The following is a 23608-nucleotide window of genomic DNA, read 5'->3' on the forward strand; positions in this document are numbered from 1 at the left end:
AGGGATGAGTACAGAGATGGACTTAAGGGAGAGGTTGTGGGATGGGCCTAAGGATTTGAGAAGTGACTGGAGATCCTGCTGGTTTACTGTAATGGTGTCACTGTGACAAGGTTTGTAAGCGGGAGTATCTGACAACTGGCAGAGTCTGTCAGGTAATCCTTGTGGTTCAGAACAACAGTGGTGGAGCCTTTGTCAACAGGTAGGATTATAAGGTCAGGATCAGTTTGTAGATGGTGGACTGCGGTTCTTTTGCAGATGTAAGGTTAGTCTGCATGTTGAGGGATTTGGGGAATGATGGTGTGGCAGGGTTTGAGGTTAAGAAATTCTGGAAAGTTAATAGGGGGTGGTTTGGGGACAGTAGGGGTGGGTCATGGTTGGATGGAGGAGTGAACTGAGTTAGGCAAGGTTCAATATTGGTCTTTGGTTGAGTCTGATTGGTAGGGATGGTGGCCAAAAAGTGTTTCCACTATAGAGACCAGGAGGAGGAGTGACGGTCTTTAACAAGTCCTGCATGATTGAATTTGGGAATGGGGCGAAACATGAGGCATTTGGAAATGACTGATATTTCTGTGGGGCTAAGCCTTCTGGAGGAAAGATTCCTCACTGTGTTGTGGGTCTGTTTAGGTTCTGGATTCTGTGTGGTGGTGGGAGAGAGTTTTGAAGGGTGAGGTAAGTGTAGTAGGTCTGTGAGACAGGGTTTGTCAGCTATGAGGGGGTATGGGGGAGGTTTGGAGTTTGTTGTAGAGGTGGTGGACAGCGCTACTCCAAGGTGGGAGTAGGAAGTGAGCAGGATAGTGAGCTTCTTGAGGTGATGTTGTGCATGTTGCTCAAGTTCCTGCAGGGGAAAAGTTTAAGTGTGTGTTACAGGAATTGGAGACTGCATAGCAGGAGAATCTTGCAGATGGAGAGAAGGTACTGCAAGGAGATTTGGGCATGGTTGATATAGTTTTGCAGGACTATGTTGGTGATGGCTAAGGATTGGCAGCAGTTGAACAGGTAGAGGTCATTGTGGAAGGAGGGGTGGCAGCCAGAGATGGGTAATTTGATGGTAAGGCCATTAGGGGGGATTCCATGAGGCAAGCAACAATTCAGGAATAGTATGTGCGACTGGAATCTGGCTAGGGCATGGCAATCAACTTTCCTGTAGGCGTGACAACCAACAAGCTGTCTGTCCGCATAAATGGTCACCGACAAACTATGGCCAGGAAACAAATGGACCACCCTGTTGCTGAACACGCTGCCAAACATGATATCCTTGATTTCAATGACTGCTTCACAGCTTGTGCCATATGGATCCTTCCCACCAACATCAGCTTTTCTGAATTGTGCAGGTGGGAACTTTCCCTGCAGTATATCCTATGTTCCCGTCACCCTCCTGGCCTCAACCTTCATTAGTCGCTGTTGTCACCCATCCAGCCCATTCCCTGTTCCCATTCCAGCACTGCACACCCGTCATTCCACCACCACACCCAGTCTTTTATTTATTTCTCTCCTTTTCTGCTTCTCCCCCTCCCTTTCCCTCTCCACCTCTCCCCTGCCATCCACCTAAACTGCAGCACTTCACTGTTCACCGTCTCTACCATACTGTACATCCCCCTCCCTGCCCCAGCCTCCTCCTTACCCCCTCCCAGTTGCCACTCCCATCATGCATTGGTGCTGTTGCTTGCAGTGTCGTTTCAGTTGCCTGAGAATGCAATCGTGTGTGTGTGTGTGTGTGAGAGAGAGAGAGAGAGAGAGAGAGAGAGAGAGAGAGAGAGATATGAAGGGTCAAAAGCTTTATAAGTGTGGAAGATTTTTGGTTGTGCCTATCTGCGACTCATCATCTGCACTATATGGTGAGTACCAACTTTCCTTCTCATAATATTGTTTTATTAAATTACAATATTGTTTACACAGTCCATGCTAAATATGCATATATTTCTGTGTGGTTTGATGGTTTTTTTCATTTTCATTTTTAAGGTAATATTTTGTGGTTTATGTAAGTTAAACCTCTTTTTATTATAGTATTACACAGCAGCTGATGGTTAAAATACATTTTATAAGAAATTAACATGAAGTGTTTTGAGAGATTTTTTTTGTAAATATTTGTATTCTTTATTTCTCTCAAGTTAGAAGGAAGTTTTCGATGTAATTTATATTTCATTTGTTGTGTATGGGCTCTTGGAAGATGTTGCGTTTTCTTGTATTGTGGTTGTGTTGTGCCTCGATATCTTTAGTATCGGTTGCATATTTGAATTTTGTCCAGCACAACAGTTCGTGTAAGTATATGCTGGGTAGTATTAGCATCTTAAGAGCTTCAAAAATGGCCTACATAATTCTCTCCATTTAAGGTTTGCTATTATTCTTACTGCTCTTTTTTGTAATTTGAATACTGTATTAGTGTTTATTTTGCAAGTGCCTCCCCACAAATTTATGCCATAACTTAATATCAAATGGATTAGTGTATAGTATAGCATTTTCATAATCTTATAGGTAGCCGAGTTTGCGCAGCACATTTAGGTTTGAGCTGAGTTTTCCCCATACGTATTCTATGAACTTACCTCAGTTGTAATTTCCATTGATTATTTGTCCATGGAATATTTTAGATTTATACTTTGCTCACTTGCGTACAAATGTTGATTCCTTCATTGTGTTGTTTTTTTTTAGTTTGAAATTTAGACAAAGTGTTTTAGTAATGTTGTTATGGAAATTTATTTCAGTAAACTGTTGAATAACATGATTTACTTCCATGTTGGCATTTATTTCTAGATTTTTTGTATCTGTCTTTTAATAGTAAAGTTGTGTCATGTGCATAAGTAACTAAATTGCCATAATGAACCATGTTTGGGATGTGATTTGTGTATAAAATGAAAAGCAATGGGTGAATAATGGATCCCTGTGGGACACTGGAATGTAGAGTTCTCACTTCAGATCTTGTTTTTGGACTTCTTGTATACTGGCACCTGTTTTCAGGTATGATAGAATTCAGTCTCTTCTGCTTCCTCTTCTTCTAAAGTTTTGTGGCCTACATAGTCAGATGCCTTCATTAGATCCATAAAAACTCTTACACATTTGTTTCTAAAATATAAGTTGGTTATTACATTCTAATGAGATTTGTGAGTGCATCTTTTTGGAAGCCAAATTTGTTTTTCTCGAGTAACACTTATTTAATCAGAAATGCAATGAGTCTCTGCGCATAAACTTTTTCTTTCCATTTCCCTTTCCCTTTTTATGTATTCATTTATTAAATGCTGTCTTCAAGAATTCAAGGTTCCTGTGTACATTATTTAACTTATATAAATGATATTCCATCAGTTCCTTGTGTGAGAACAGGAAAAGTGGCCCAGTGGTTATCATACAAAATTGCCTCCAGGAGGAGTAAAGTTGAAAACCCCAAGTGATGATACAGTTTTACACTTCTTTGAATTTCTTAAACTGATCAAGTTAAATGCCAGAATGGTTGATTTGAAAAGGATACAGCATATTTATTTCCTGTCCATAACACAAAAGCTTGTGCTGCATCTCCTGTGGTCTCATCGTTCATGAGGTGTTAAAATCTAATCAGTCTTCCTTTTTTAATTTCTTTAAACTGTTAAGTGTTCTCAAAGTAACGAAAGAAATAATTCTGTGACAGTAAACCGACGACATTTGCAACACTGGAATACAAAGGGCGCTGCAAGCTGGTGTTCGGGCTGCCGGGGAACCCCGTATCTGCGACTGTGACATGCCATCTCTTTGTACTGCCAGCTCTGCGTAAGATGTCCGGCTCTACACTTCTGCTGCTCGGCACAATTGTTTCTGCTAAGGTATTATGTTATGTTCTTCTCTGCCTCTGCCTCTCCTGTGTGTGTGTGTGTGTGTGTGTGTGTGTGTGTTTGTGTGTGTTTGTGTTTGTTTTATATAGATGCATTCTTTCTTTACATAGTTTTTAGTGATCTATCTGATTTCATATTATTGCTGTTGTTCCATCCACTGAAGGATAACTTTGGTAGCTTAGTCTACTTTTAAATGTACCTTTCTGCTGCTCAATGTCTCCCCTACTCCTGTAGATGTGGAAGTCTGTCCTTCATTAATCTCTACATATATTGGGCCAAGAGAAACAGTCTCAGGAAGATAATAGCATGGTTAGTATAGATTACAATGAAGGGCATAACTGTACCAAGAAAATGAAAGGTTAAATGAGTCAATTAGAAAAAGAAGATTAAAATTGTATGGAAATATGTTTAGAATGGACAAGAAGAGGCTGAAACTTGGATTTTTAAGATACTTCACAACATATAAATGTTTCTAGCATATCATTCAGGGAGATTGGAAAGCATCTTCAATGGGCAGGATTAAATTGAGGAGGCATCTCAGGCAAGATAAAATACATGTCACTGTCTGACAGCTTTAAAGGCTTGCTTGATGAACAGGAACTAACTGTGGACAGATATACGAACTGTTATCATGTATTTATATATTAACCATAGGCCATTAGGTGCCACCTAAAACGGTTATCTTCAGTTTTCTCAAGACATTATCTTTCCAATACATTAGGTAAAACATACTTAGAAATACAATTATTAAATCCATTTAATAGATTTAAATCCATTTAAATAACTTTAAAATAATTTTATTAATAATTGATGGTTTCTATTTAGAAATACAGATATTTACAAGAAGTTACTCTTCTTTAAATTAATGTTCACATCAATCTGGATAATAGTTTCCGTTTATTCATTATCAGTATATATCTGTGGTTTGGAGTCCACATTAAACTGTAGGTCCCCCTATGCTTTTTAGAGCATAGCTATGCTTTCAGGTGGTCTAGGGGTAGCGTTTTCGATTCATAATCAAAAAACGTCTTCGGTCCCCGGTTCGATCGCGCCACTGCCGAAATTTTGATAAATAATCAGCATTGGCGGCCGAAGACTTCCGGCATAAGAAGTCAGCCTCATTCTGCCAACGGCCTTGTCAAAGAGGGTGGAGGAGCGGATAGAGGTTCAGGGCACTCTCTTGTCCTAGGGGTGGGAAATTGCCCCTAAAGGCGGAAGAATCAGCAATGATCAACGACATGAGTAAGCAGAAGGCAATGGAAACCACTGCATTAAAGACACGTAACATGTATCCACAGGACATGTGGCCTGTAACTGAAGAAGTGTCATGATGATCTCTCCATTGGCAAAAGATTCCGGAATAGTCCCCCATTCGGATCTCCAGGAGGGGACTGCCAAGGGGGAGGGTACCATGAGAAGAAGATTGAATAATCTCTGAAAGGATAACATTCTACGAGTCGGGGCGTGGACTGTCAGAAGCTTGAACATGGTAGGGAAACTAGAAAATCTGAAAAGGGAAATGCAAAGGCTCAATCTAGATATAGTAGGGGTCAGTGAAGTGAAGTGGAAGGAGGACAAGGATTTGTGGTCAGATGAGTATCGGGTAATATCAACAGCAGCAGAAAATGGTATAACAGGTGTAGGATTCGTTATGAATAGGAAGGTAGGGCAGAGGGTGTGTTACTGTGAACAGTTCAGTGACCGGGTTGTTCTAATCAGAATCGACAGCAGACCAACACCGACAACAATAGTTCAGGTATACATGCCGACGTCGCAAGCTGAAGATGAACAGATAGAGAAAGTGTATGAGGATATTGAAAGGGTAATGCAGTATGCAAAGGGGGATGAAAATCTAATAGTCATGGGCGACTGAAATGCAGTTGTAGGGGAAGGAGTAGAAGAAAAGGTTACAGGAGAATATGGGCTTGGGACAAGGAATGAAAGAGGAGAAAGACTAATTGAGTACTGTAACAAGTTTCAGCTAGTAATAGTGAATACCCTGTTCAAGAATCACAAGAGGAGGAGGTATACTTGGAAAAGGCCGGGAGATACGGGAAGATTTCAATTAGATTTCATCATGGTCAGACAGAGATTCCGAACTCAGATACTGGATTGTAAGGCGTACTCAGGAGCAGATATAGACTCAGATCACAATACGGTAGTGATGAAGAGTAGGCTGAAGTTCAAGACATTAGTCAGGAAGAATCAATACGCAAAGAAGTGGGATACGGAAGTACTAAGGAATGATGAGATATGTTTGAAGTTCTCTAACGCTATAGATACAGCAATAAGGAATAGCGCAGTAGGCAGTACAGTTGAAGAGGAATGGACATCTATAAAAAGGGCCATCACAGAAGTTGGGAAGGAAAACATAGGTACAAAGAAGGTAGCTGCGAAGAAACCATGGGTAACAGAAGAAATACTTCAGTTGATTGATGAAAGGAGGAAGTACAAACATGTTCCGGGAAAATCAGGAATACAGAAATACAAGTCGCTGAGGAATGAAATAAATAGGAAGTGCAGGGAAGCTAAGACGAAATGGCTGCAGGAAAAATGTGAAGACATCGAAAAAGATATGATTGTCGGAAGGACAGACTCAGCATACAGGAAAGTCAAAACAACCTTTGGTGACATTAAAAGCAATGGTGGTAACTTTAAGAGTGCAACGGTAATTCCACTTTAAATGCAGAGGAGAGTGCAGATAGGTGGAAAGAATACATTGAAAGCCTCTATGAGGGTGAAGATTTGTCTGATGTGATAGAAGAAGAAACAGGAGTCGATTTAGAAGAGATAGGGGATCCAGTACTAGAATCGGAATTTAAAACAGCTTTGGAGGGCTTACGGTCAAATAATGCAGAAGGGATAGATAATATTCCATCAGAATTTCTAAAATCATTGGGGGAAGTGGCAACAAAACGACTATTCTCGTTGGTGTGTAGAATATATGAGTCTGGTTATATACCATCTGACTTTCGGAAAAGCATCATCCACACAATTCCGAAGACGGCAAGAGCTGACAAGTGCGAGAATTATCGCACAATCAGCTTAACACCTCATGCATCGAAGCTGCTTACAAGAATAATATACAGAAGAATGGAAAAGAAAATTGAGAATGCGCTAGGTGACGATCAGTTTGGCTTCAGGAAAAGTAAAGGGACGAGAGAGGCAATTCTGATGTTACGGCTAATAATGGAAGCAAGGCTAAAGAAAAATCAAGACACTTTCATAGGATTTGTCGACCTGGAAAAAGCGTTCGACAATATAAAATAGTGCAAGCTGTTCGAGATTCTGAAAAAAGTAGGGGTAAGCTATAGGGAGAGACGGGTCATATACAATATGTACAACAACCAAGAGGGAATAATGAGGTTGGACGATCAAGAACGAAGTGCTCGTATTAAGAAGGGTGTAAGACAAGGCTGTAGTCTTTCACCCCTACTCTTCAATCTGTACATCGAGGAAGCAATGATGGAAATAAAAGAAAGGTTCAGGAGTGGAATTAAAATACAAGGTGAAAGGATATCAATGATACAATTCGCTGATGACATTGCTATCCTGAGTGAAAGTGAAGAAGAATTAAATGATCTGCTGAACGGAATGAACAGTCTAATGAGTACACAGTATGGTTTGAGAGTAAATCGGAGGAAGACGGAGGTAATGAGAAGTAGTAGAAATGAGAACAGCGAGAAACTTAACATCAGGATTGATGGTCATGAAGTCAATGAAGTTAAGGAATTCTGCTACCTAGGCAGTAAAATAACCAATGACAGACGGAGCAAGGAGGACATCAAAAGCAGACTCGCTATGGCAAAAAAGGCATTTCTGGCCAAGAGAAGTCTACTAATATCAAATACCGGCCTTAATTTGAGGAAGAAATTTCTGAGGATGTACTTTGGAGTACAGCATTGTATGGTAGAGAAACGTGGAGTGTGGGAAAACTGGAACGGAAGAGAATCGAAGCATTTGAGATGTGGTGCTATAGACGAATGTTGAAAATTAGGTGGACTGATAAGGTAAGGAATGAGGAGGTTCTACGCAGAATCGGAGAGGAAAGGAATATGTGGAAAACACTGATAAGGAGAAGGGACAGGATGATAGGACATCTGCTAAGACATGAGGGAATGACTTCCATGGTACTAGAGGGAGCTGTAGAGGGCAAAAACTGTAGAGGAAGACAGAGATTGGAATACGTCAAGCAAATAATTGTAGGTTGCAAGTGCTGCTCTGAGATGAAGAGGTTAGCACAGGAAAGGAATTTGTGGTGGGCCGCATCAAACCAGTCAGTAGACTGATGACAAAAAAAAAATGCTTTCATAGCTATGCTTTTTAGAGCAGAGCTATGCTTTGTTACTGTACACATTGTCTGCCAGTCAATAGTGAAGTAAAACACACACTCACAATCAGATGGATTGACTTTTACAACATAAAATTGATAATATTTGGTTACAAGAAGGGTTGGGTAATAGTACTTAGACTGCAAGAAAGGTTGAATAATAGAAATTCCTTTTCTTAAATTTCTTTCTTCGTGTTAATAATGGCTTTTTGGATGCTCTAACAAATTACTACTCTATCTTTCAATGCAGAAAATTATAATGTACAGAAAGTTCTGGTTGAAAATTCCAGATTGTTTCGGAATGAAGGAAACAATTCACTGAAAGTGCTGTGTCGTCAGTAGGCACACAAATACGGCTTACAGAGCTCTGCTAGCTTTCAGTAGGAAAAAGAAGCAAACACACACACACACACACACACACACACACACACACACACTATCGGGTGGGGGGAGGGCAGTGAATTACTTTAGGTTTAGGCCAGGAAAATTATGGGAGTGAAGGATTTACTGTAAGGATAGCTCCCATCTGTGCAGCTCAGAAAAGCTGGTGGTGGTGGGGAGGTTCCAGATGGCACAGACTGTGAAGCAGCCATTGAAATTTCACATGTTGTAGTCTCCTACATGTTGTGCCACTGGGTGATCCACCTTGTTTTTAGCAACAGTTTGGCGGTGGCCATTCTTTCTAGTTGACACTGGTTGGTTGTCATACGAATGTAAAATGCTGTGCACTGGTTGCAGCAGACCTTGTATATAATGTGGCTGCTTTTGCAGGTGGCCTGGCTTCTGATAGGGTAGGATAAACCTATGACAGGACTGGAGTAGGTTGTGCTGGGTGGGTGGAATGACAGGTCGTGCATTTGGGTCTTCCACAGGTGGGAGTGGCATAGTGATGGTCTAGGATGTTGTGGAGGTTGGGTAGGTGGTGGAACACTACTTTGGGAGGGGTTGGAAGTATCTTGGGTAAGCTGTCACTCATTTTGGGACATGATGATAGATAAAGCCTCGATAAAAGATATGGTTCAGTCGTTCTAGTCTGGGGTGGCACAAGATAACAAGTGGGGGGTGCTTCTTTGAGGTTGTGAGCTTCAGGTGTGTGTGTGTGTGTGTGTGTGTGTGTGTGTGTGTGTGTGTGTGTGTGTGTGTGTGTGTGTGAATATGGCATGGGAAGTCTGTTTGTGAATTAGATCTTCACAGTATTGCCTGACTGCAAATATCTTTCTGAGGCCTTCACCATACTGAGTGAGGGAGCTCTCATCACTGCAGATGCGTCTACCGCAGGTGACTGGGCTGTATGTGAGGGATGTTTTGATGTGGAAGATTGGGCAGCTGTCAGAGAGCAGGTACTGTTGGTGATTGGTGGGTTTGATTTGGACCAAGGTGTGGATGGAGTTATCTGAGAGGAGGAGATTCACACCTAGGAAAGTGGCAGAATGGGTGGAGGAGGACCAGGTAAGGTGGATAGGAGAGAAGGTGTTGAGGTTGTGGAGGAATGCGGATAATATATCCTTGCCTTGGATTCACAACACAGTACTTCTACCTTTCGGTGAGTCTCCTCCTTTTATATAATTATTAATATAGAAAATTAAATACTTTAACAAATCAATTCCATTGGCCAGATGATCTTTGTAGCAAATACGCTAATAGTATCACAACATGTTATTGTCAGAAGTAATAATGTTAGAAACAATTACTTGAGTGATTAATCAATTGGTCTTGGGTACATCAAACAAATAAAATGACGCAGTCTGGTCACAATTTTATGTTTGTTTTACCAAACAAAAATGTTCCCCAGCCCCAGAATAATCCAAAACATTGTAAGTAACATACAGTTTCACTGTGCAGAGTTGGAACCATGGTGAAATGAACTGAATCAAACTGAGCATGAGACAAATATTGGGCCAAACTATTGTTAGGATAAGTTATTGCAGCCATTATAACATTTATCCTCTTCGGTTCCCAGATATCATATAGGATACCTCACTTTTGAAATTTGTCATAAAGGTCAGAGTATATATTTGTCTTTGGAATCAACAATGTTGCAAATGGTACTTCATGCAGAATGTGACTGGTAATTGTTGTAGACATTACCACTTTGACAGCAGATGCTAGGTTACTGTAAAATGGAGTGTGTGAGCTGTTCGTGTGATGCTAGGAGAAACAAAGATAAATAAAACACTATTTCTTTGGTTTTGAAAGCCATTTCTCTTTACTACATTTCATTCAAGTATGCTAGTCATATCAGTGGTATTGGATAATTGAAACACAAATTTACATAGAATTCATAGGTCAAAGTAAACTACATTCACCACAAAGAGTGGTATTTTGTGTTCACTAGCAAGACTTACAGACTATGAAATTTCGGCTTTAATACATCAGACAAGCTGTCACTAAGCCCTGTCTGTACAATATCCTTTCTTCCAAGAGTTGTAAATGCAAGTTTTGTAGGAGAACTTCTGTCAGATTTGGAAGGTAAGAGACTGGCAGAAGTAAAGCTGTGAGGATGGGCCATGAGTCGTGCTTGGGTAGCTTGGTAAAGCCCTTGCCTGTGGAAGGCAAAGGTTCCAGGTTAGAGTCCTGGTCTGGCATTCAGTTTTAATCTTCCAGGAAGTATCATATTTAAATCTACTTTTCGAATGCAAGTTAGCAATAGTGTTGAAAATTTCCTTTTTCAAGGTTTACCGTAAGCCATTTCTAAAATCTTAAATAATGTAATTTCCAAATTGACTACTTTCATTGTGCCTCACTCTGTTTACAGACTGAAAAGGACATTTCATTGGACCCGAGGCCTGAATATCACAGAGTGTCTCTGGACTGGCAGCCAGGAAATGCAGTCCCTGTTGCAAGGAGCACAGGTAGGCTAATCATAAGGTGTTCCTCTCTTTTGTTTGCAGCTGATTGTTGGAACAAGCATTTACACAAACAAACAAACAAACAAACAACTGCTACTACTCAGAAAAATGAACTAGCTTTCCAGCAGCTGTCACTCTCTTTCTATTTCTGTGGTTTACAGCCTATTCTTCCATTATTTTGTTTCCTATTTCCATTTATTTTCTGCATTATATGTTACCTTCTTCCGTATACATGCCATATACGTGGTGTAATTTGAATGCCCACTGTTGTAAAAGCCAGTTATGTAAATAGTTGATGCATTGTAACCCTTTATTCTCTTGCCCAATACATTTATTTCATCTCTGTGTCTGTTTTGTCTGTAGTTTTTCCTTCTGTTTGTTTTGACCTCTGATGTTTTACTTTCTCCTGACTACATGCTGCAAAATGCATCTGTTGCTCATATTACCAACTCCAACTTCTCAACTGCTTGTGTTTAGTTATGATTGCATTCACAGCTTCTTGGGCATGTGTCTTGAAACAGTCTGTTCAAAACTCCAGGCTGATAGATGCCTGAAACTATTTGCTAACTTTTTGCATCTGCCTGTGGTGAACATCTTCAGAGAGCTCAAGGTACCCCACATTCCTAGGGGCATTATGAGCTGTGTGGAGGGCACCATTATTTATCACATGGTGATGAATGCACATCAGATGACATCATTCTCAATTAAAAGTAATCAGTAGTGAGAATTCCTTTCTTTTTGTAAAGTCACCTTCCATACCTTACTTGTTTTACTCTTTCTTATTTTCTGTTAAAGTTATTACTGTGTTTAGAAGTTTGTGTTGGCTGTCAATACAAGCACACACAGCAGTGTGTTGTCAAGGCTAAAATGCTAGTCTAATGAATTTTTATTTCAATGAAAGCCTTCATTGTGTTAAGATTTCATTAATGTATCTAGTTTATTAATGATGTCATTCACTTCCCTATCTGTTATGGCAACAAGCACTTCTTTATAAAATTATTTCCATTGTTGGTTTACTCATTTTTGATTGCTGTTTTACCACAAGTTGTCCCCATGAGCTCCAATATGAACCCTTGCTCATTCTGTCTTTGCTGGTTCAGGAAACTCTTTTTCATGCTAGCATACATCTAGCCACACACATTTGTTCTGAAATCCTGCTTCACTCTTGGTAACCCTGAACATGATTTACTTTTTTTTACAAAAAAAAGTTGTGTTTTGCTGTCAGTCATTCTTTCAAAGAGAGCTTTGCCTGTTTTTATTCCACTGGTCTGTAACAACCCACTTCAGAGTTCTGACATATCTAAGACCCTGAGGCCCCAATATTAAACTACAAAAACACTTAATCAAAAGCTTGTACAGTTCTCTGAGCTATCAGCAGTGTCTGTGTGCCACCCTTCAGTCAGTTGCTGATGAGTGCTTGTCTTCCCTCATTTTTCTTTGTTGTTTCCATCTTGGAATTTTCATTATTATGATATGTTGATATCTTGCACTATATATCTTTATTTCCACATTTATTGTATGAGCTATACGGTATCAAAATTTTTTGAAATTTTAAATGTCTGGAAAGATAATGTTACAAAGAATTTCTTAAGTTTAAGACCTTTATTTTGTTTTTATTTCCAATCTTTCTGCATGGCACTCCTTTTTGTTTTTAACATATTATATCCAAGCATTCCTTTTACTGTTCTGTTTTCTCAGCACATTACAGCTGTAGGTACGTGCAGAGTGACATCATTCCATAAGAACTTCTGAAATTTATGGATATTCAATATATTTAACTCCATAATTTCCTTTCAAACCTCAAGCAGAATTAAAACCCTGGATTTGCCCATACAAATTTGCTGCACTTGTGCAAAATATGCCATAGTACAAGAAAAAGTTGGTTACAGTGTGAGTGTAGACTTTTACAGTGTATATTTTTGACAAAATGCTCATTCAGCTGGCTGTGTTAAAATAGCGCAGTGTTTCAACAAGGATCATTCTGATCATCTTATGACAAAGTGTTGGGATGTTTCTATATTTACAGGTATGGCAAATAGTTAGTTGAGGAGTTTCTGTATCAGTGAAATGGCTGTCATCAAAACATTCATGACTGAGCTAGAAAAAAACAGATGTCTGCCTTACTTTGGAAATTCTAATAAAGAAGAAGGCTGATGGCATGCTAGGCTGTACAGTTTATAGAAAGATGATCAAACATAAGTGTATCTACATGCAAAGAGCACAGTGCTAACCACTCTGGTCCACATGGCGTGCATCATCTGTGACAAAGAAGCCTCCCAGCCATGCTTCAACACCTGAAGGAAGTGTTCCATAAAAATGGGTACAACGAGGGTAGTCAATGAAAGAAAAGATGTCGAAAACAATGAGGACAATGTCCTATACAAGGCGACACTAACCCGAGGTTCATGAGGCTGCTTGGAGACTATAATATTTGCATCTACATGTACATGATTACTCTGCAATTTACAATAAAGTGCCTGGAAGAGGGTTCATCGAACCGTCTTCAAGCTATTTCTCCACTGTTTCACTCTCGACCAACAAGCAGGGAAAACTAACACTTAAATCTCTCCGTGTGAGCTCTGATTTCTCTTATTTTTAGATGTGTGCTAACAAAATATTTCCACACTCTGATGAAAAAATTGCTGATTGAAATTCCATGAAAAGATATTGCCACAGCAAAAGGTGCCTTTATTTTAATGATTGCTGCCCCAATTTGAGTATCATAACCTTGGCAAGGTAAAAATCGTAGGGGGAGACCAAGAGATGAATACACTAAGCAGATTCAGAAGGATGTAGGTTGCAGTAGGTACTGGGAGATGAAGAAGCTTGCACAGGATAGAGTAGCATGGAGAGCTGCATCAAACCAGTCTCAGGACTGAAGACAACAACAACAACAACAACAACAACCTTGGCAATCTGTTCCCTAATTTGCGATAACAGAAAGTGAGCCGCCCTACTTTGAACTTTTTTGATGTCCTCTGTCAGTCATATCTGATGTGGATCCCTCACTGCAGAGGGTCCTTAGCTCATGGTCTAGTGGCTAGCATTGCTGCCTCTAGCTCATGGGGTCCCGGGTTCGATTCCCTACCGGGTTGGGGATTTTCTCTGCCCGGGGACTGGGTGTTTGTGTTATCCTATAATTTATCATCATCATCATCATCATCATCATTATTCGTGATATTGTCTAGACTGGACTGAGTAAAAAAGAAAAAGAAAGAAAGAAATTGGACTGTGTAAAAACTGGGACTTTGTACGGGCACTGATGACCACACAGTTGAGCACCCCATAAACCAAACATCATCATCAAACACTGCAGAGACGATGCTACAGAAGAGGGCAGACAGGTGTAGTAGGTCTTTAGTAGACCTGTTGCATTTTCTGAGGGTTATGCCAATAAATCACAGTCTTTGGTTTGCTTTCCCCAAGACATTAGCTATGTGATCATTCCAGTTTGAGTTATTTGTAGTTGTAATCCCTAAGTATTTTGTTAAATTTACAGCTTTTTAGATTTGTGTGATTTATCATATAATTAATCCAATCACCACCGAAGATGAAAGTTATTTTGGACTCTGTGAAGGACCCGCAGAAACTTCACAAATCAGTGACTTACAGCATCCCATGTGAAGCTGAGTGCAGTACAACTGGCAAAAGCAGTATCATATATCTAAAAACTGTAGAAACACATTAAGTGTGTGCGATATACTGGGAAATTGACAGTGGCAGACTATAGCTTAAATGAACACCTATGACTTTTCAGAATTGTTGCTGTGCTTGGCCAGCCACTATTGGGAAAGGATAATGAACGAATCCATAGACATAAGGATCTGTGGAATCTTGTCTGTAGAGACTAAGGTTATCAGCTGAGTTCATTGTGGAAATGTGCATTAGCGATTAAACGCCAAAAGTACACCCGGCTGTTGTCAGCTTGCAAAGCAGATGAAAAGTGCCTGTGCAGAGATTAGAACTTAGCCTCTGGCCCATCCCCATTCCACCACTGTACACTACCCCCCCCCCCCTCCCCCTCCCCCCACTCACTAGCCACATTAAGACCCAACCAGATGGAGTGAGTGGCCACTCACACATGTAAATATAGCGACACTTCGCAAGAAGATGAGTATGACACCCATCAAAATGTCACAGTTCCCCCAACTCTGCCATCTGGCTGTAAAGCCAAGATCCCTGTAAATGATGTACTCCCAGGCATTCAGCTGAGTTAATACTGCTGGTGGACCTAAAGACTAGCTGGAAAAATACCTGCAATATTTCCTCCACAAATATGTGGGGAACTGTGAACACCTCATTTTCAGCTCCAGGATACAGAAATTATGGTCAGTTTCACTGTAGTCTCATGAGGGTCCTACTTTGTGAATGCTTGTAAATAATCTCCATGTCTTGAGCCATCACCATCCTTCATGAAGAAATCAGCAACCACCAGAGTTACCAAAATATTGCTCGTTTATCTAGGATGTATTTGTGATTGACATGTGAGACTCTTGACATCAAGAAGAGAAATATTGCACAAACACTTTCAGACGGGGAGTGCCTCTTCATAGAATTACACCTACAAATAGTGTCCTGAAAGAATGAGTACTCAGTTTGTAAAATTGAGCAGATGCCTGAGAAAGAGGTGGAAACTGAGACAGAGTAGCCAAGAATCGCTTATATTTCTTATGCTAGCTAAATATCCGGAAAGATTGGTAGACTTCTACACAATGATGACACAGTATGTTTTGTTCCTGTGAACAAAGATAAAAAGTCTCCTTTGTGTCTGAAAGCTGGGTGTGTACTGCATTCCATGCAAATGGGGGCAGACAATGAGAACAGTTCAAGAGATATGCAAGGGATGCGAACAAAAGATAAAGATGCTAAAAAAAAAAACACCTAATAAATGGGAATGAAGTTTTCAATATATTTAAGGCTTGTGGTCGAGCACACAGTTTATTCGGATTTCACTGGCCATCAATCTGTCAGAGCTGGAGAAGGTGAGGACGTATGTTTCGCTAACTATTAGTGTGGTCTCTTAAAACCAGTGAATGTCGGAAGTTGGATTCTACTACATAAACAGTAGTTCACAGTGTGGCTGAAGTCCAGGCAGTGAGTGCGTCCAGGCAGTGAGTGCACTTCACTGCACAGCTAGCAGCATGTGAAGATGACAAGGTCAGTCACTGAACTATTGCGCATAAAATGGAATGAGCAACTCGGCTGAACACCTGAAGGTACACCATTAATCAAACACACCAAGAAAACATGAGGGATCACGTTTTGCCGCAGTACACTTGTGGTTCATGAAGTTGCAAAAGTGTGTTGGTTTTTGTTTCATGTGTCACTGGTCTGTGTTTGTCTGGGTGGAATTAGATTATAGATATCTTTGAGTCAGAAGATATTTGAGCTGAACCTCAACTTGTATGCATTGGCTGTCTCATATGTAATATCGTTGCAGTGTGTGATTTTGATAAATAACCAGTTAATATTGTTCTGTTTTTAGGCAATCAGCTAAGCTGTCGCCTCCTGAGTTGCCTCTCTGCCAATGCCTTCCTGATGCTTCCAGCACGGACGGAGTTCCGGCAGACATTACCTGCTGGCTCCATTGTGGAAGCACTTCTGTTGAAGCGATTCTGAGCCACTTCCCAGTGGGAAGCATTTTCTCAGAAATATTTTGCTTCCATTAATAGCTTTTATATAGTTATGCCTGTTAAAGGCAGTGGTCATTCAATAGGTAATGCACTTGGTTGGATATCTGCATTTGTGATAAATGGTTGTTTCCATGTATAAAGACTGCCTCAACACAAAGTACGTTGTTGTTTTGTTAAGCACAATAGCTTTACAGGTACTGTGAAGCCAGCTGCACACTGTTTACTTTTCACAAGTTGGTACCTCTATTAATATTACATTTATATCTCACAGCATATTGTGTTGTTAGTTCCAGAATACTTTTACCCAAAATGCTTAATGAATGCACTAGATTGCTTATTCATTTCACACATGTGAGACTGTGCGAAGGTATGACTCAAACACACAAAATAAGTACAATCATTTTACTGTGAAAAGAGAATTGTTTGCTTCCTGATGATGGGCCTGCATGTTTGAAAACAGTAACTACAGGTGTTATTATACGTGTATACTTTATCTCTTGACATTTGTATGGCCAAAACGGAAACCAGAAAAAATAAGGAAATGACAGAGCAATTGTTTCTTAAATCTCTACATTGATATATGGATTTTAAAAATTGATCTACACTTTTTTTAACATTCTGGTGCAGTTCATATGTCCATAGTTTTGAAAGAGTGGCTTTTAATATCATTTGAATCTCTGTCTTTCACTAGGTTAAGAAATATGGAAGGTGTAATGTTTCAGTTAAATGAGGATACTTTGTTTTTCAAAATTTGTGATTAGTTGATGTTGAATAGTACATTGCCTGTTGAATAGCCTGCACAGAATTTGACTGAAGGCACAAAAACTGTGCCATATCTTCATAATATTTTGGAGGTTTGCTGTTAAGATTAAGTTTTAATCAACATTGGTTTGTGAAGTGTGGTATGAAAGCATTGTATGAATAGACAATGTGGAAAGAAGGTTGTATTGGAGGAACATTTCGACGAAAAGCAGGGGCAAAACATTCCAGGATATTTTTGGAACAATCAAAGCACAAAAAGGAGCTTTTTTTCTATTTTTAATGCCATTGACAGAACACAGATTGCAATAGGATGCATTTTAGTTTGTGACAGTTTTCTGCAAAATAATAGTCACATGTGTACTCAGTAATAACCTTTAAAATGAATGTACATAAAACCATGCAGAAAAACAAGGTTCCTTTATCAATCATTGTCAACAGCAGAACAATAAGATGTGATAATCCGCTGCATCCATATTTGCGGATGTCACATAGAGTTTGTTGGAGCATAAATAATGTACCAGTACCATGATACCTCATTGCTATGGAAAACATTATGGAGGAATTTGAAAAGTGAGTGCTAGTAGTTCTCTGTATCAGTTCAACTTCCTCTAATTTTGCAGTAGGTTGTTTCAGAGGAAGTAATGTGTTGTCATTCTTCTCTCAGATGCTTGGGCAAGGATCACTGTTGACTTTATTACTAAATACTCTAATGGCCTAGTTTCATTTGCCTCACTGGTAGAAGCAATCCATAGTTCTAAGAGTTAATGTTTATACGATCTTACTTTATGTTTGTGCTGCCACTTGTTGGTTACAAGCTTTTATTTCACGTCATAGCCAGAAATTTTTGTGCTGTTTATGTTGTTTCCAGCAGCACAAATCAGTCTAAACCTGGTTGGACAGAACAACATTGCCTGTGCAATGTAACATTTTATTCACTTCAACTCACTCCATGTACAGTGTTGACATTAGTAAATTAAGAATTTGGGGAAATAATGATTTAGATCCTTGAAGAATACTAAAAATTCTGTTGGAGAAATAATTGACCTCAGTGTAGAAGTTGTGGTTTTGATAGCAGCACTAAAAGCAAAGCAGATATGACCAGAGGCAGTGACATGGTTTGACACAATCTGTCTATACAAGAGTAGGTAAATCAGTATTTTTAAATTTAAAATGTTTTCTGCAAGTTTGATTTGTCTTAAATATTGGAGACCATTGTGTATTTGTGACTAATTGAGTTGTTAGAATAGTGAAGTACTTTGGCACCAAAAACTAAAGATTTTCAAAAACTAAAATCTTATCCTCTGCAAAGATTAATTTTTTCATTAGCCATTGTAAAATGTGTGTTTCTGAATGCTCAATACATTTAATTTTAATGATTTGTGTCTGCTATGTTGCACTTTTAACATTCAGCTAATACAACCGTTTTTCTTAGTTGTCTAGAAAATAGTTCACACATCTATTCTTTATGCATTCATTCGGATTTTTCACTCTGTTCAAGCTGTACATGTGAGAATTTAATAAAGGACAGAGTGTGAATGAGGTGTACAAATCTCATGGGTGCTAAATATTTCTTATGTGAAGTATTTTCTTGATAGAATTGGTTCTTGTTGTAATTAACTACTATGTTACTGGGTATTAGATATAATCTTATTTATCTCACTTGAAACTATGTATAGTGTCTGAGTGGATGTATGTCTATGGTTGTCATCTAAGAAAAGCACAAAAATAGTTAACAAGAGGGATTGAGTAATGGCTGAAACAGATACTTCAATAGATATACATACATGTAACAAGGTGGTTGTGTGTAAGAAATGTATTCAGTTTCTCAAAGGAAATCAGCAACCACAAGAGTTACCAAAATATTGCTCAGTTTATCTAGGATGCATTTGTGATTGACATTTGAGACTATTTTTGTCAAGAAGAGAAATTTACCAAATTGTAAAGACAATGTGCAATCTCAAGCAATATAAGCATGTTGATCTGAGTAGTTCAAGACTGATGAGACCTTTATCAGCAACTTGAATTTTGACTGACCTTATTAGTCTTCCAGCAATATAATAGAAATGTCATTAGTTCCATTTTGCTCCCTATTGTAGTAGAAGATAAAATATGTGAAATTGATGATTCATGTGTGTAACAGGTGGTACAACATAGCTTTTTTAGATTTTGATATGTGTTGTTACTGTATTAAATGCCATAATAAATACGCTATTGCAGAAATTAGTGACTGTTGTTTAAGAGTGAAGTTGCGTATGCTAAGCTAACTTTTAGAAAAAACCTGAAAGTTTATTTCACTCTCAGATTTACAGAGCTTCTCCAAGAAATGCAGAATTAATCTTTCACACTGCGGCAGAGTGTACAATATTGTAATACTTCTTAGCAGATTCAAACTGATGCGAACACAGGCAGTGTTCTTAGTAACTGACTTACACACACACACACACACACACACACACACACAGGAATGAGGACGGAATTGTTCTAGTGTTATGGTACATAATGCGGAAAACAATATCAAACTGTTGATTTTAATTATCACGATGAGACAGACACTTCATATACTTCATCTCTCGACAATTTCAGTGATCTGTAAATAAATACAGAAACCCTGACAATCAGTTACATAACTTTTTACAGGAAGAACATTAATACACAACTTTTTTAAAGTAGCACAGAGTTCAGAGAGAGAAATTTATATCAGTTGTGAATATCATATAGTTAACATATGAATTTGAAACATACAGAGAAAGACAGTGTGGTTCAAATGTCAAACCCAGAACCTCCAAGTTACATGTTAGCTACATTAAAACTTAAGCCTCCACGCAGTGGTAGGTATTAAAAATATGAATAGTAAACAAAATCATATTACTTACACTCTCTCGGTATACTTGCTGCCAATTGCGCATCCACTGTGTTGACGCTGATGTGTGTTTACTGTGAACATCTTTCATTCAGTACTCTTAGATTTGGCTGTCTTTTATACTACTTTTTTGGCAGTGCATTGTAAAGGCTAAAATGCAAACAATAACACCTGGTTCCCATTTCTCTATGGGATCAGCATCATTATAGTGGATATGCTAATGTTAGTGGTATTTGGTGGCCAGATGCCACCATTTCCACTTGGAAGGAATGTGTGCCTATGTGTCTGTATGTAGAGTAGATCTTGGAGAAGAAACCAACACTATCTTTAAAGGTGCCAAACTCTATTCTGGAGAATGCTGAATGTGGAGATAAGTCTTTCCTTTAGAAACAGAATAGTGTGTGTACCACTTTCTGCTTGTGGGAGTAAAAATTACCTTGTTTTCAGTTTCAGCAATGCGTATTGGCAAGCATGGTTTTAAAGAGAGACCCATAGTGAAATTAATAAGGAGGTATGGACTGTTTGTGGCAAATTGTTTACGAAGGTAAAGAGGTGCCTGTCTCGACACTGTTACAGCAAATCTAAGTAGGTGGGACTACAAGGTAAGTGTGGTCAAACCAATGATCAGATTCACAGAGCAGTGATCAAGAAGCTGTGGGTAAAAACAGTGAGTAAACTATGTATTCCTACATGGTGCCAAAATTATATTTTGCAAAGTAGGATTATGAAAAGAGAAGTATAGATGCAGTCAAATCAGCATTGTCTATTATTGAATTGCAACAAATATTTGAAAAGCTGGCTCCTAGTGATGATGCAGTCAGGTCCAGAGCTTAAAATTTGATGAAATGTTTCCACTAAAACAAAGGAAAAAAAAATACTGTGAAGAATCAGTAGGGGTTGGAAAAATAGTCAAGAAAAAGTTGTGGTATACACCGAGACTAGGTAACATAAAACGATTAGGTAAAGGCAGAAACAGATACTGCTACTAAACACACACTTCATTGGAATTACATACAGAGATAAACAATCTACAGAAAGGATGCAGAACAAGAAAAGAAGGAAAACAGTGTTGCTGAAAGGGAGCAAGGGACCCAGTCAACAAACACAGGGAGAAACACATCTCGTGCACAAATACTTGTATATTTTAATAGTTACAGATAAATGTAATCGGTGTTTTGTAAATGAAGCTCCATATGTGAACATACCTGACTCAGGAATGGATCTACGTCTACATGATTACTCTGCTATTCACAATAAAGTGCCTGGCAGAGGATTCAATGAACCACCTTCAAGCTGTCTCTCTACCATTCATTGTGACTGCCATTTCTCCCTAATGTAGGTAGGTGCCAACAGAATGTTTTTGCAGTCAGAGCAGAAAATGGTGATTGAAATTTCATGAGCACATCCTGTCACATCGAAAAATGCCTTTGTTTTAATGACTGCCACTCCAATTCATGTATCATATCTGTGACACTCTCCCCCCAATTTCGCGATAATACAAAACGAGTTACCCCTCTTTGTACTTTATCGATGTCATCTGTCAGTCCCACCTGATGCAGATCCCACACATCACAGTGTGGCGTAAGCAGTCTCTTTAGTAGACCTGTTGCACCTTCTAAGTGTTCTGCCAATGAATCACAGTCTTTGGTTTGCTCTCCCCACAACATTATCTATGTGATTGTTCCAATTTAGGTTATTTGTAATTGTAATCCCTAAATATTTAGTTGAATTTACAGCTTTCAGATTTGTGTGACTTATGGGATAATCAAAATTTAGTGGACTTCTTTTAGTATTCATGTGAATAACTTCACACTTTTCCTTATTCAGGGTCAACTGCCACTTTTTGCACCATACAGGTATCAATCATTTTGCAATTCATTTTGTTCATCTGATGACTTTGCAAAATGGTAAATGACAGCATCTTCTGCAAACAATCTAAGACAGCTACTAAGATTGTCTCATATATCATTAATATAGATCAGGTACAATAGAGGGCCTATAACACTTCCCTGGGGAACACCAGATATTACTTCTGTTTCACTCGATTACTTTCCGTCTATTACTATGAAACTTTCTGACAGGAAATCTCAAATCCAGTTGCACAACTGAGGTGATATTCCATAGGTATGCAGTTTGGTTAGAAGACGCTTGTGAGGAATGGTGTCGAAAGCCTTCTGGAAATCTAAAATTATGGAATCAGTTTGACATCCCTTGTCCATAGCACTCATTACTTCACAAGTTCAAATGGCTCTGAGCACTATGGGACTTAACATCTGAGGTCATCAGTCCCCTAGACATAGAACTACTTAAACCTGACTAAACTAAGGACATCACACACATCCACGCCCGAGGCAGGATTCGAACCTACGACCGTAGCAGCAGTGTGGTTCTTGACTGAAGCGCCTAGAACCGCTGAGCCACTGCGGCTGGCTTACTTCATGAGTATAAAGATCTAGTTGTGTTTCCCAAGAACTATATTTCCTGAATCCGTGCTGAATATGTGTCAATAGATGGTTTTCTTCGAGGTACTTTGTAATGCTCGAATACAGTATATGTTCCAAAACTGTACTGCAAATCAACATTAAGGATATGGGCCTGTAATTCAACGGATTACTCCTACTTCCCTTTTTTGGTATTGGTGTGACTAGAGCAATTTTCCAGTCTTTGGGTACAGATCTTTCTCTGAGTGAGTAGTTGTATATAATTGCATACTCTGAAAGGAACCTGACTGGTATAAAATCTAGACCAGAAGCTTTACCTTTATTAAGTGACTTAAGCTGCTTTGCGACACCGAGGATATCTACTTCTGTGTTTCTCATCTTGGCAGTTGTTCTCGATCGGAATTCAGGAATATTTACTTCATCTTCTTTGGTGAAGGAGTTTTGTAAAACCATGTCTAATAACTCTGCTTTAGTGGAGCTGACATCAGTGATTTCACTGTTGTTATCACGCAGTTAAGGTATTGATTGTGTCTTGCCAGTGGTGTGCTTTATGTATGACCAGAATCTCTCTGGGTTTTCTGCCAGATTTTGAGACAGAATTTCGCCATGGAAATTATTAAAAGCATCTCTCATTGAAGTATGCACTATATTTTGAACTTTGCGTTCTTTTAAATTTAGCATGCCTTTTTTGCTGCTTCTGCAATAGCGATCTGACCTGTTTTGTGTGCCATGGGTGATCAATACCATCACTTATTAATTTATGTGGTATATATCTCTCAGTTGCTGTCAATGCTATCTCTTCGAAATCATTCCACAACTTTTCTATGCTTACATGATCAGATCTGAAGGAGTGAAGACTGTCTCTTTAAATGGCATTAAGAGCATTTTTATTAGCTTTTTTAAAAAGTTATACTTTGCATTTCTTTTTGATGGTTGTAG

The 23608-nt window shown here is 39.0% G+C and overlaps 1 protein-coding gene across 1 annotated transcript in view; it reads left to right on the forward strand.

Moving 5' to 3' along the window:
- The window catches only part of LOC126106411 (gephyrin), a 123154-nt gene extending 103563 nt beyond the window's left edge, over window positions 1–19591 (forward strand). The window contains exons 10-12 of the mRNA XM_049912688.1: window positions 3614–3785; window positions 10880–10976; window positions 16459–19591. Of these exons, the coding sequence (XP_049768645.1) occupies window positions 3614–3785; window positions 10880–10976; window positions 16459–16592 (403 nt within the window). The 3' untranslated portion in view covers window positions 16593–19591. The remainder of the gene's footprint in view (window positions 1–3613; window positions 3786–10879; window positions 10977–16458) is intronic.
- The last annotated feature ends 4017 nt before the right edge of the window (window positions 19592–23608 follow it).

The sequence above is a fragment of the Schistocerca cancellata genome, chromosome 10, assembly GCF_023864275.1.
Source record: "Schistocerca cancellata isolate TAMUIC-IGC-003103 chromosome 10, iqSchCanc2.1, whole genome shotgun sequence".
Taxonomy (NCBI): domain Eukaryota; kingdom Metazoa; phylum Arthropoda; class Insecta; order Orthoptera; family Acrididae; genus Schistocerca; species Schistocerca cancellata.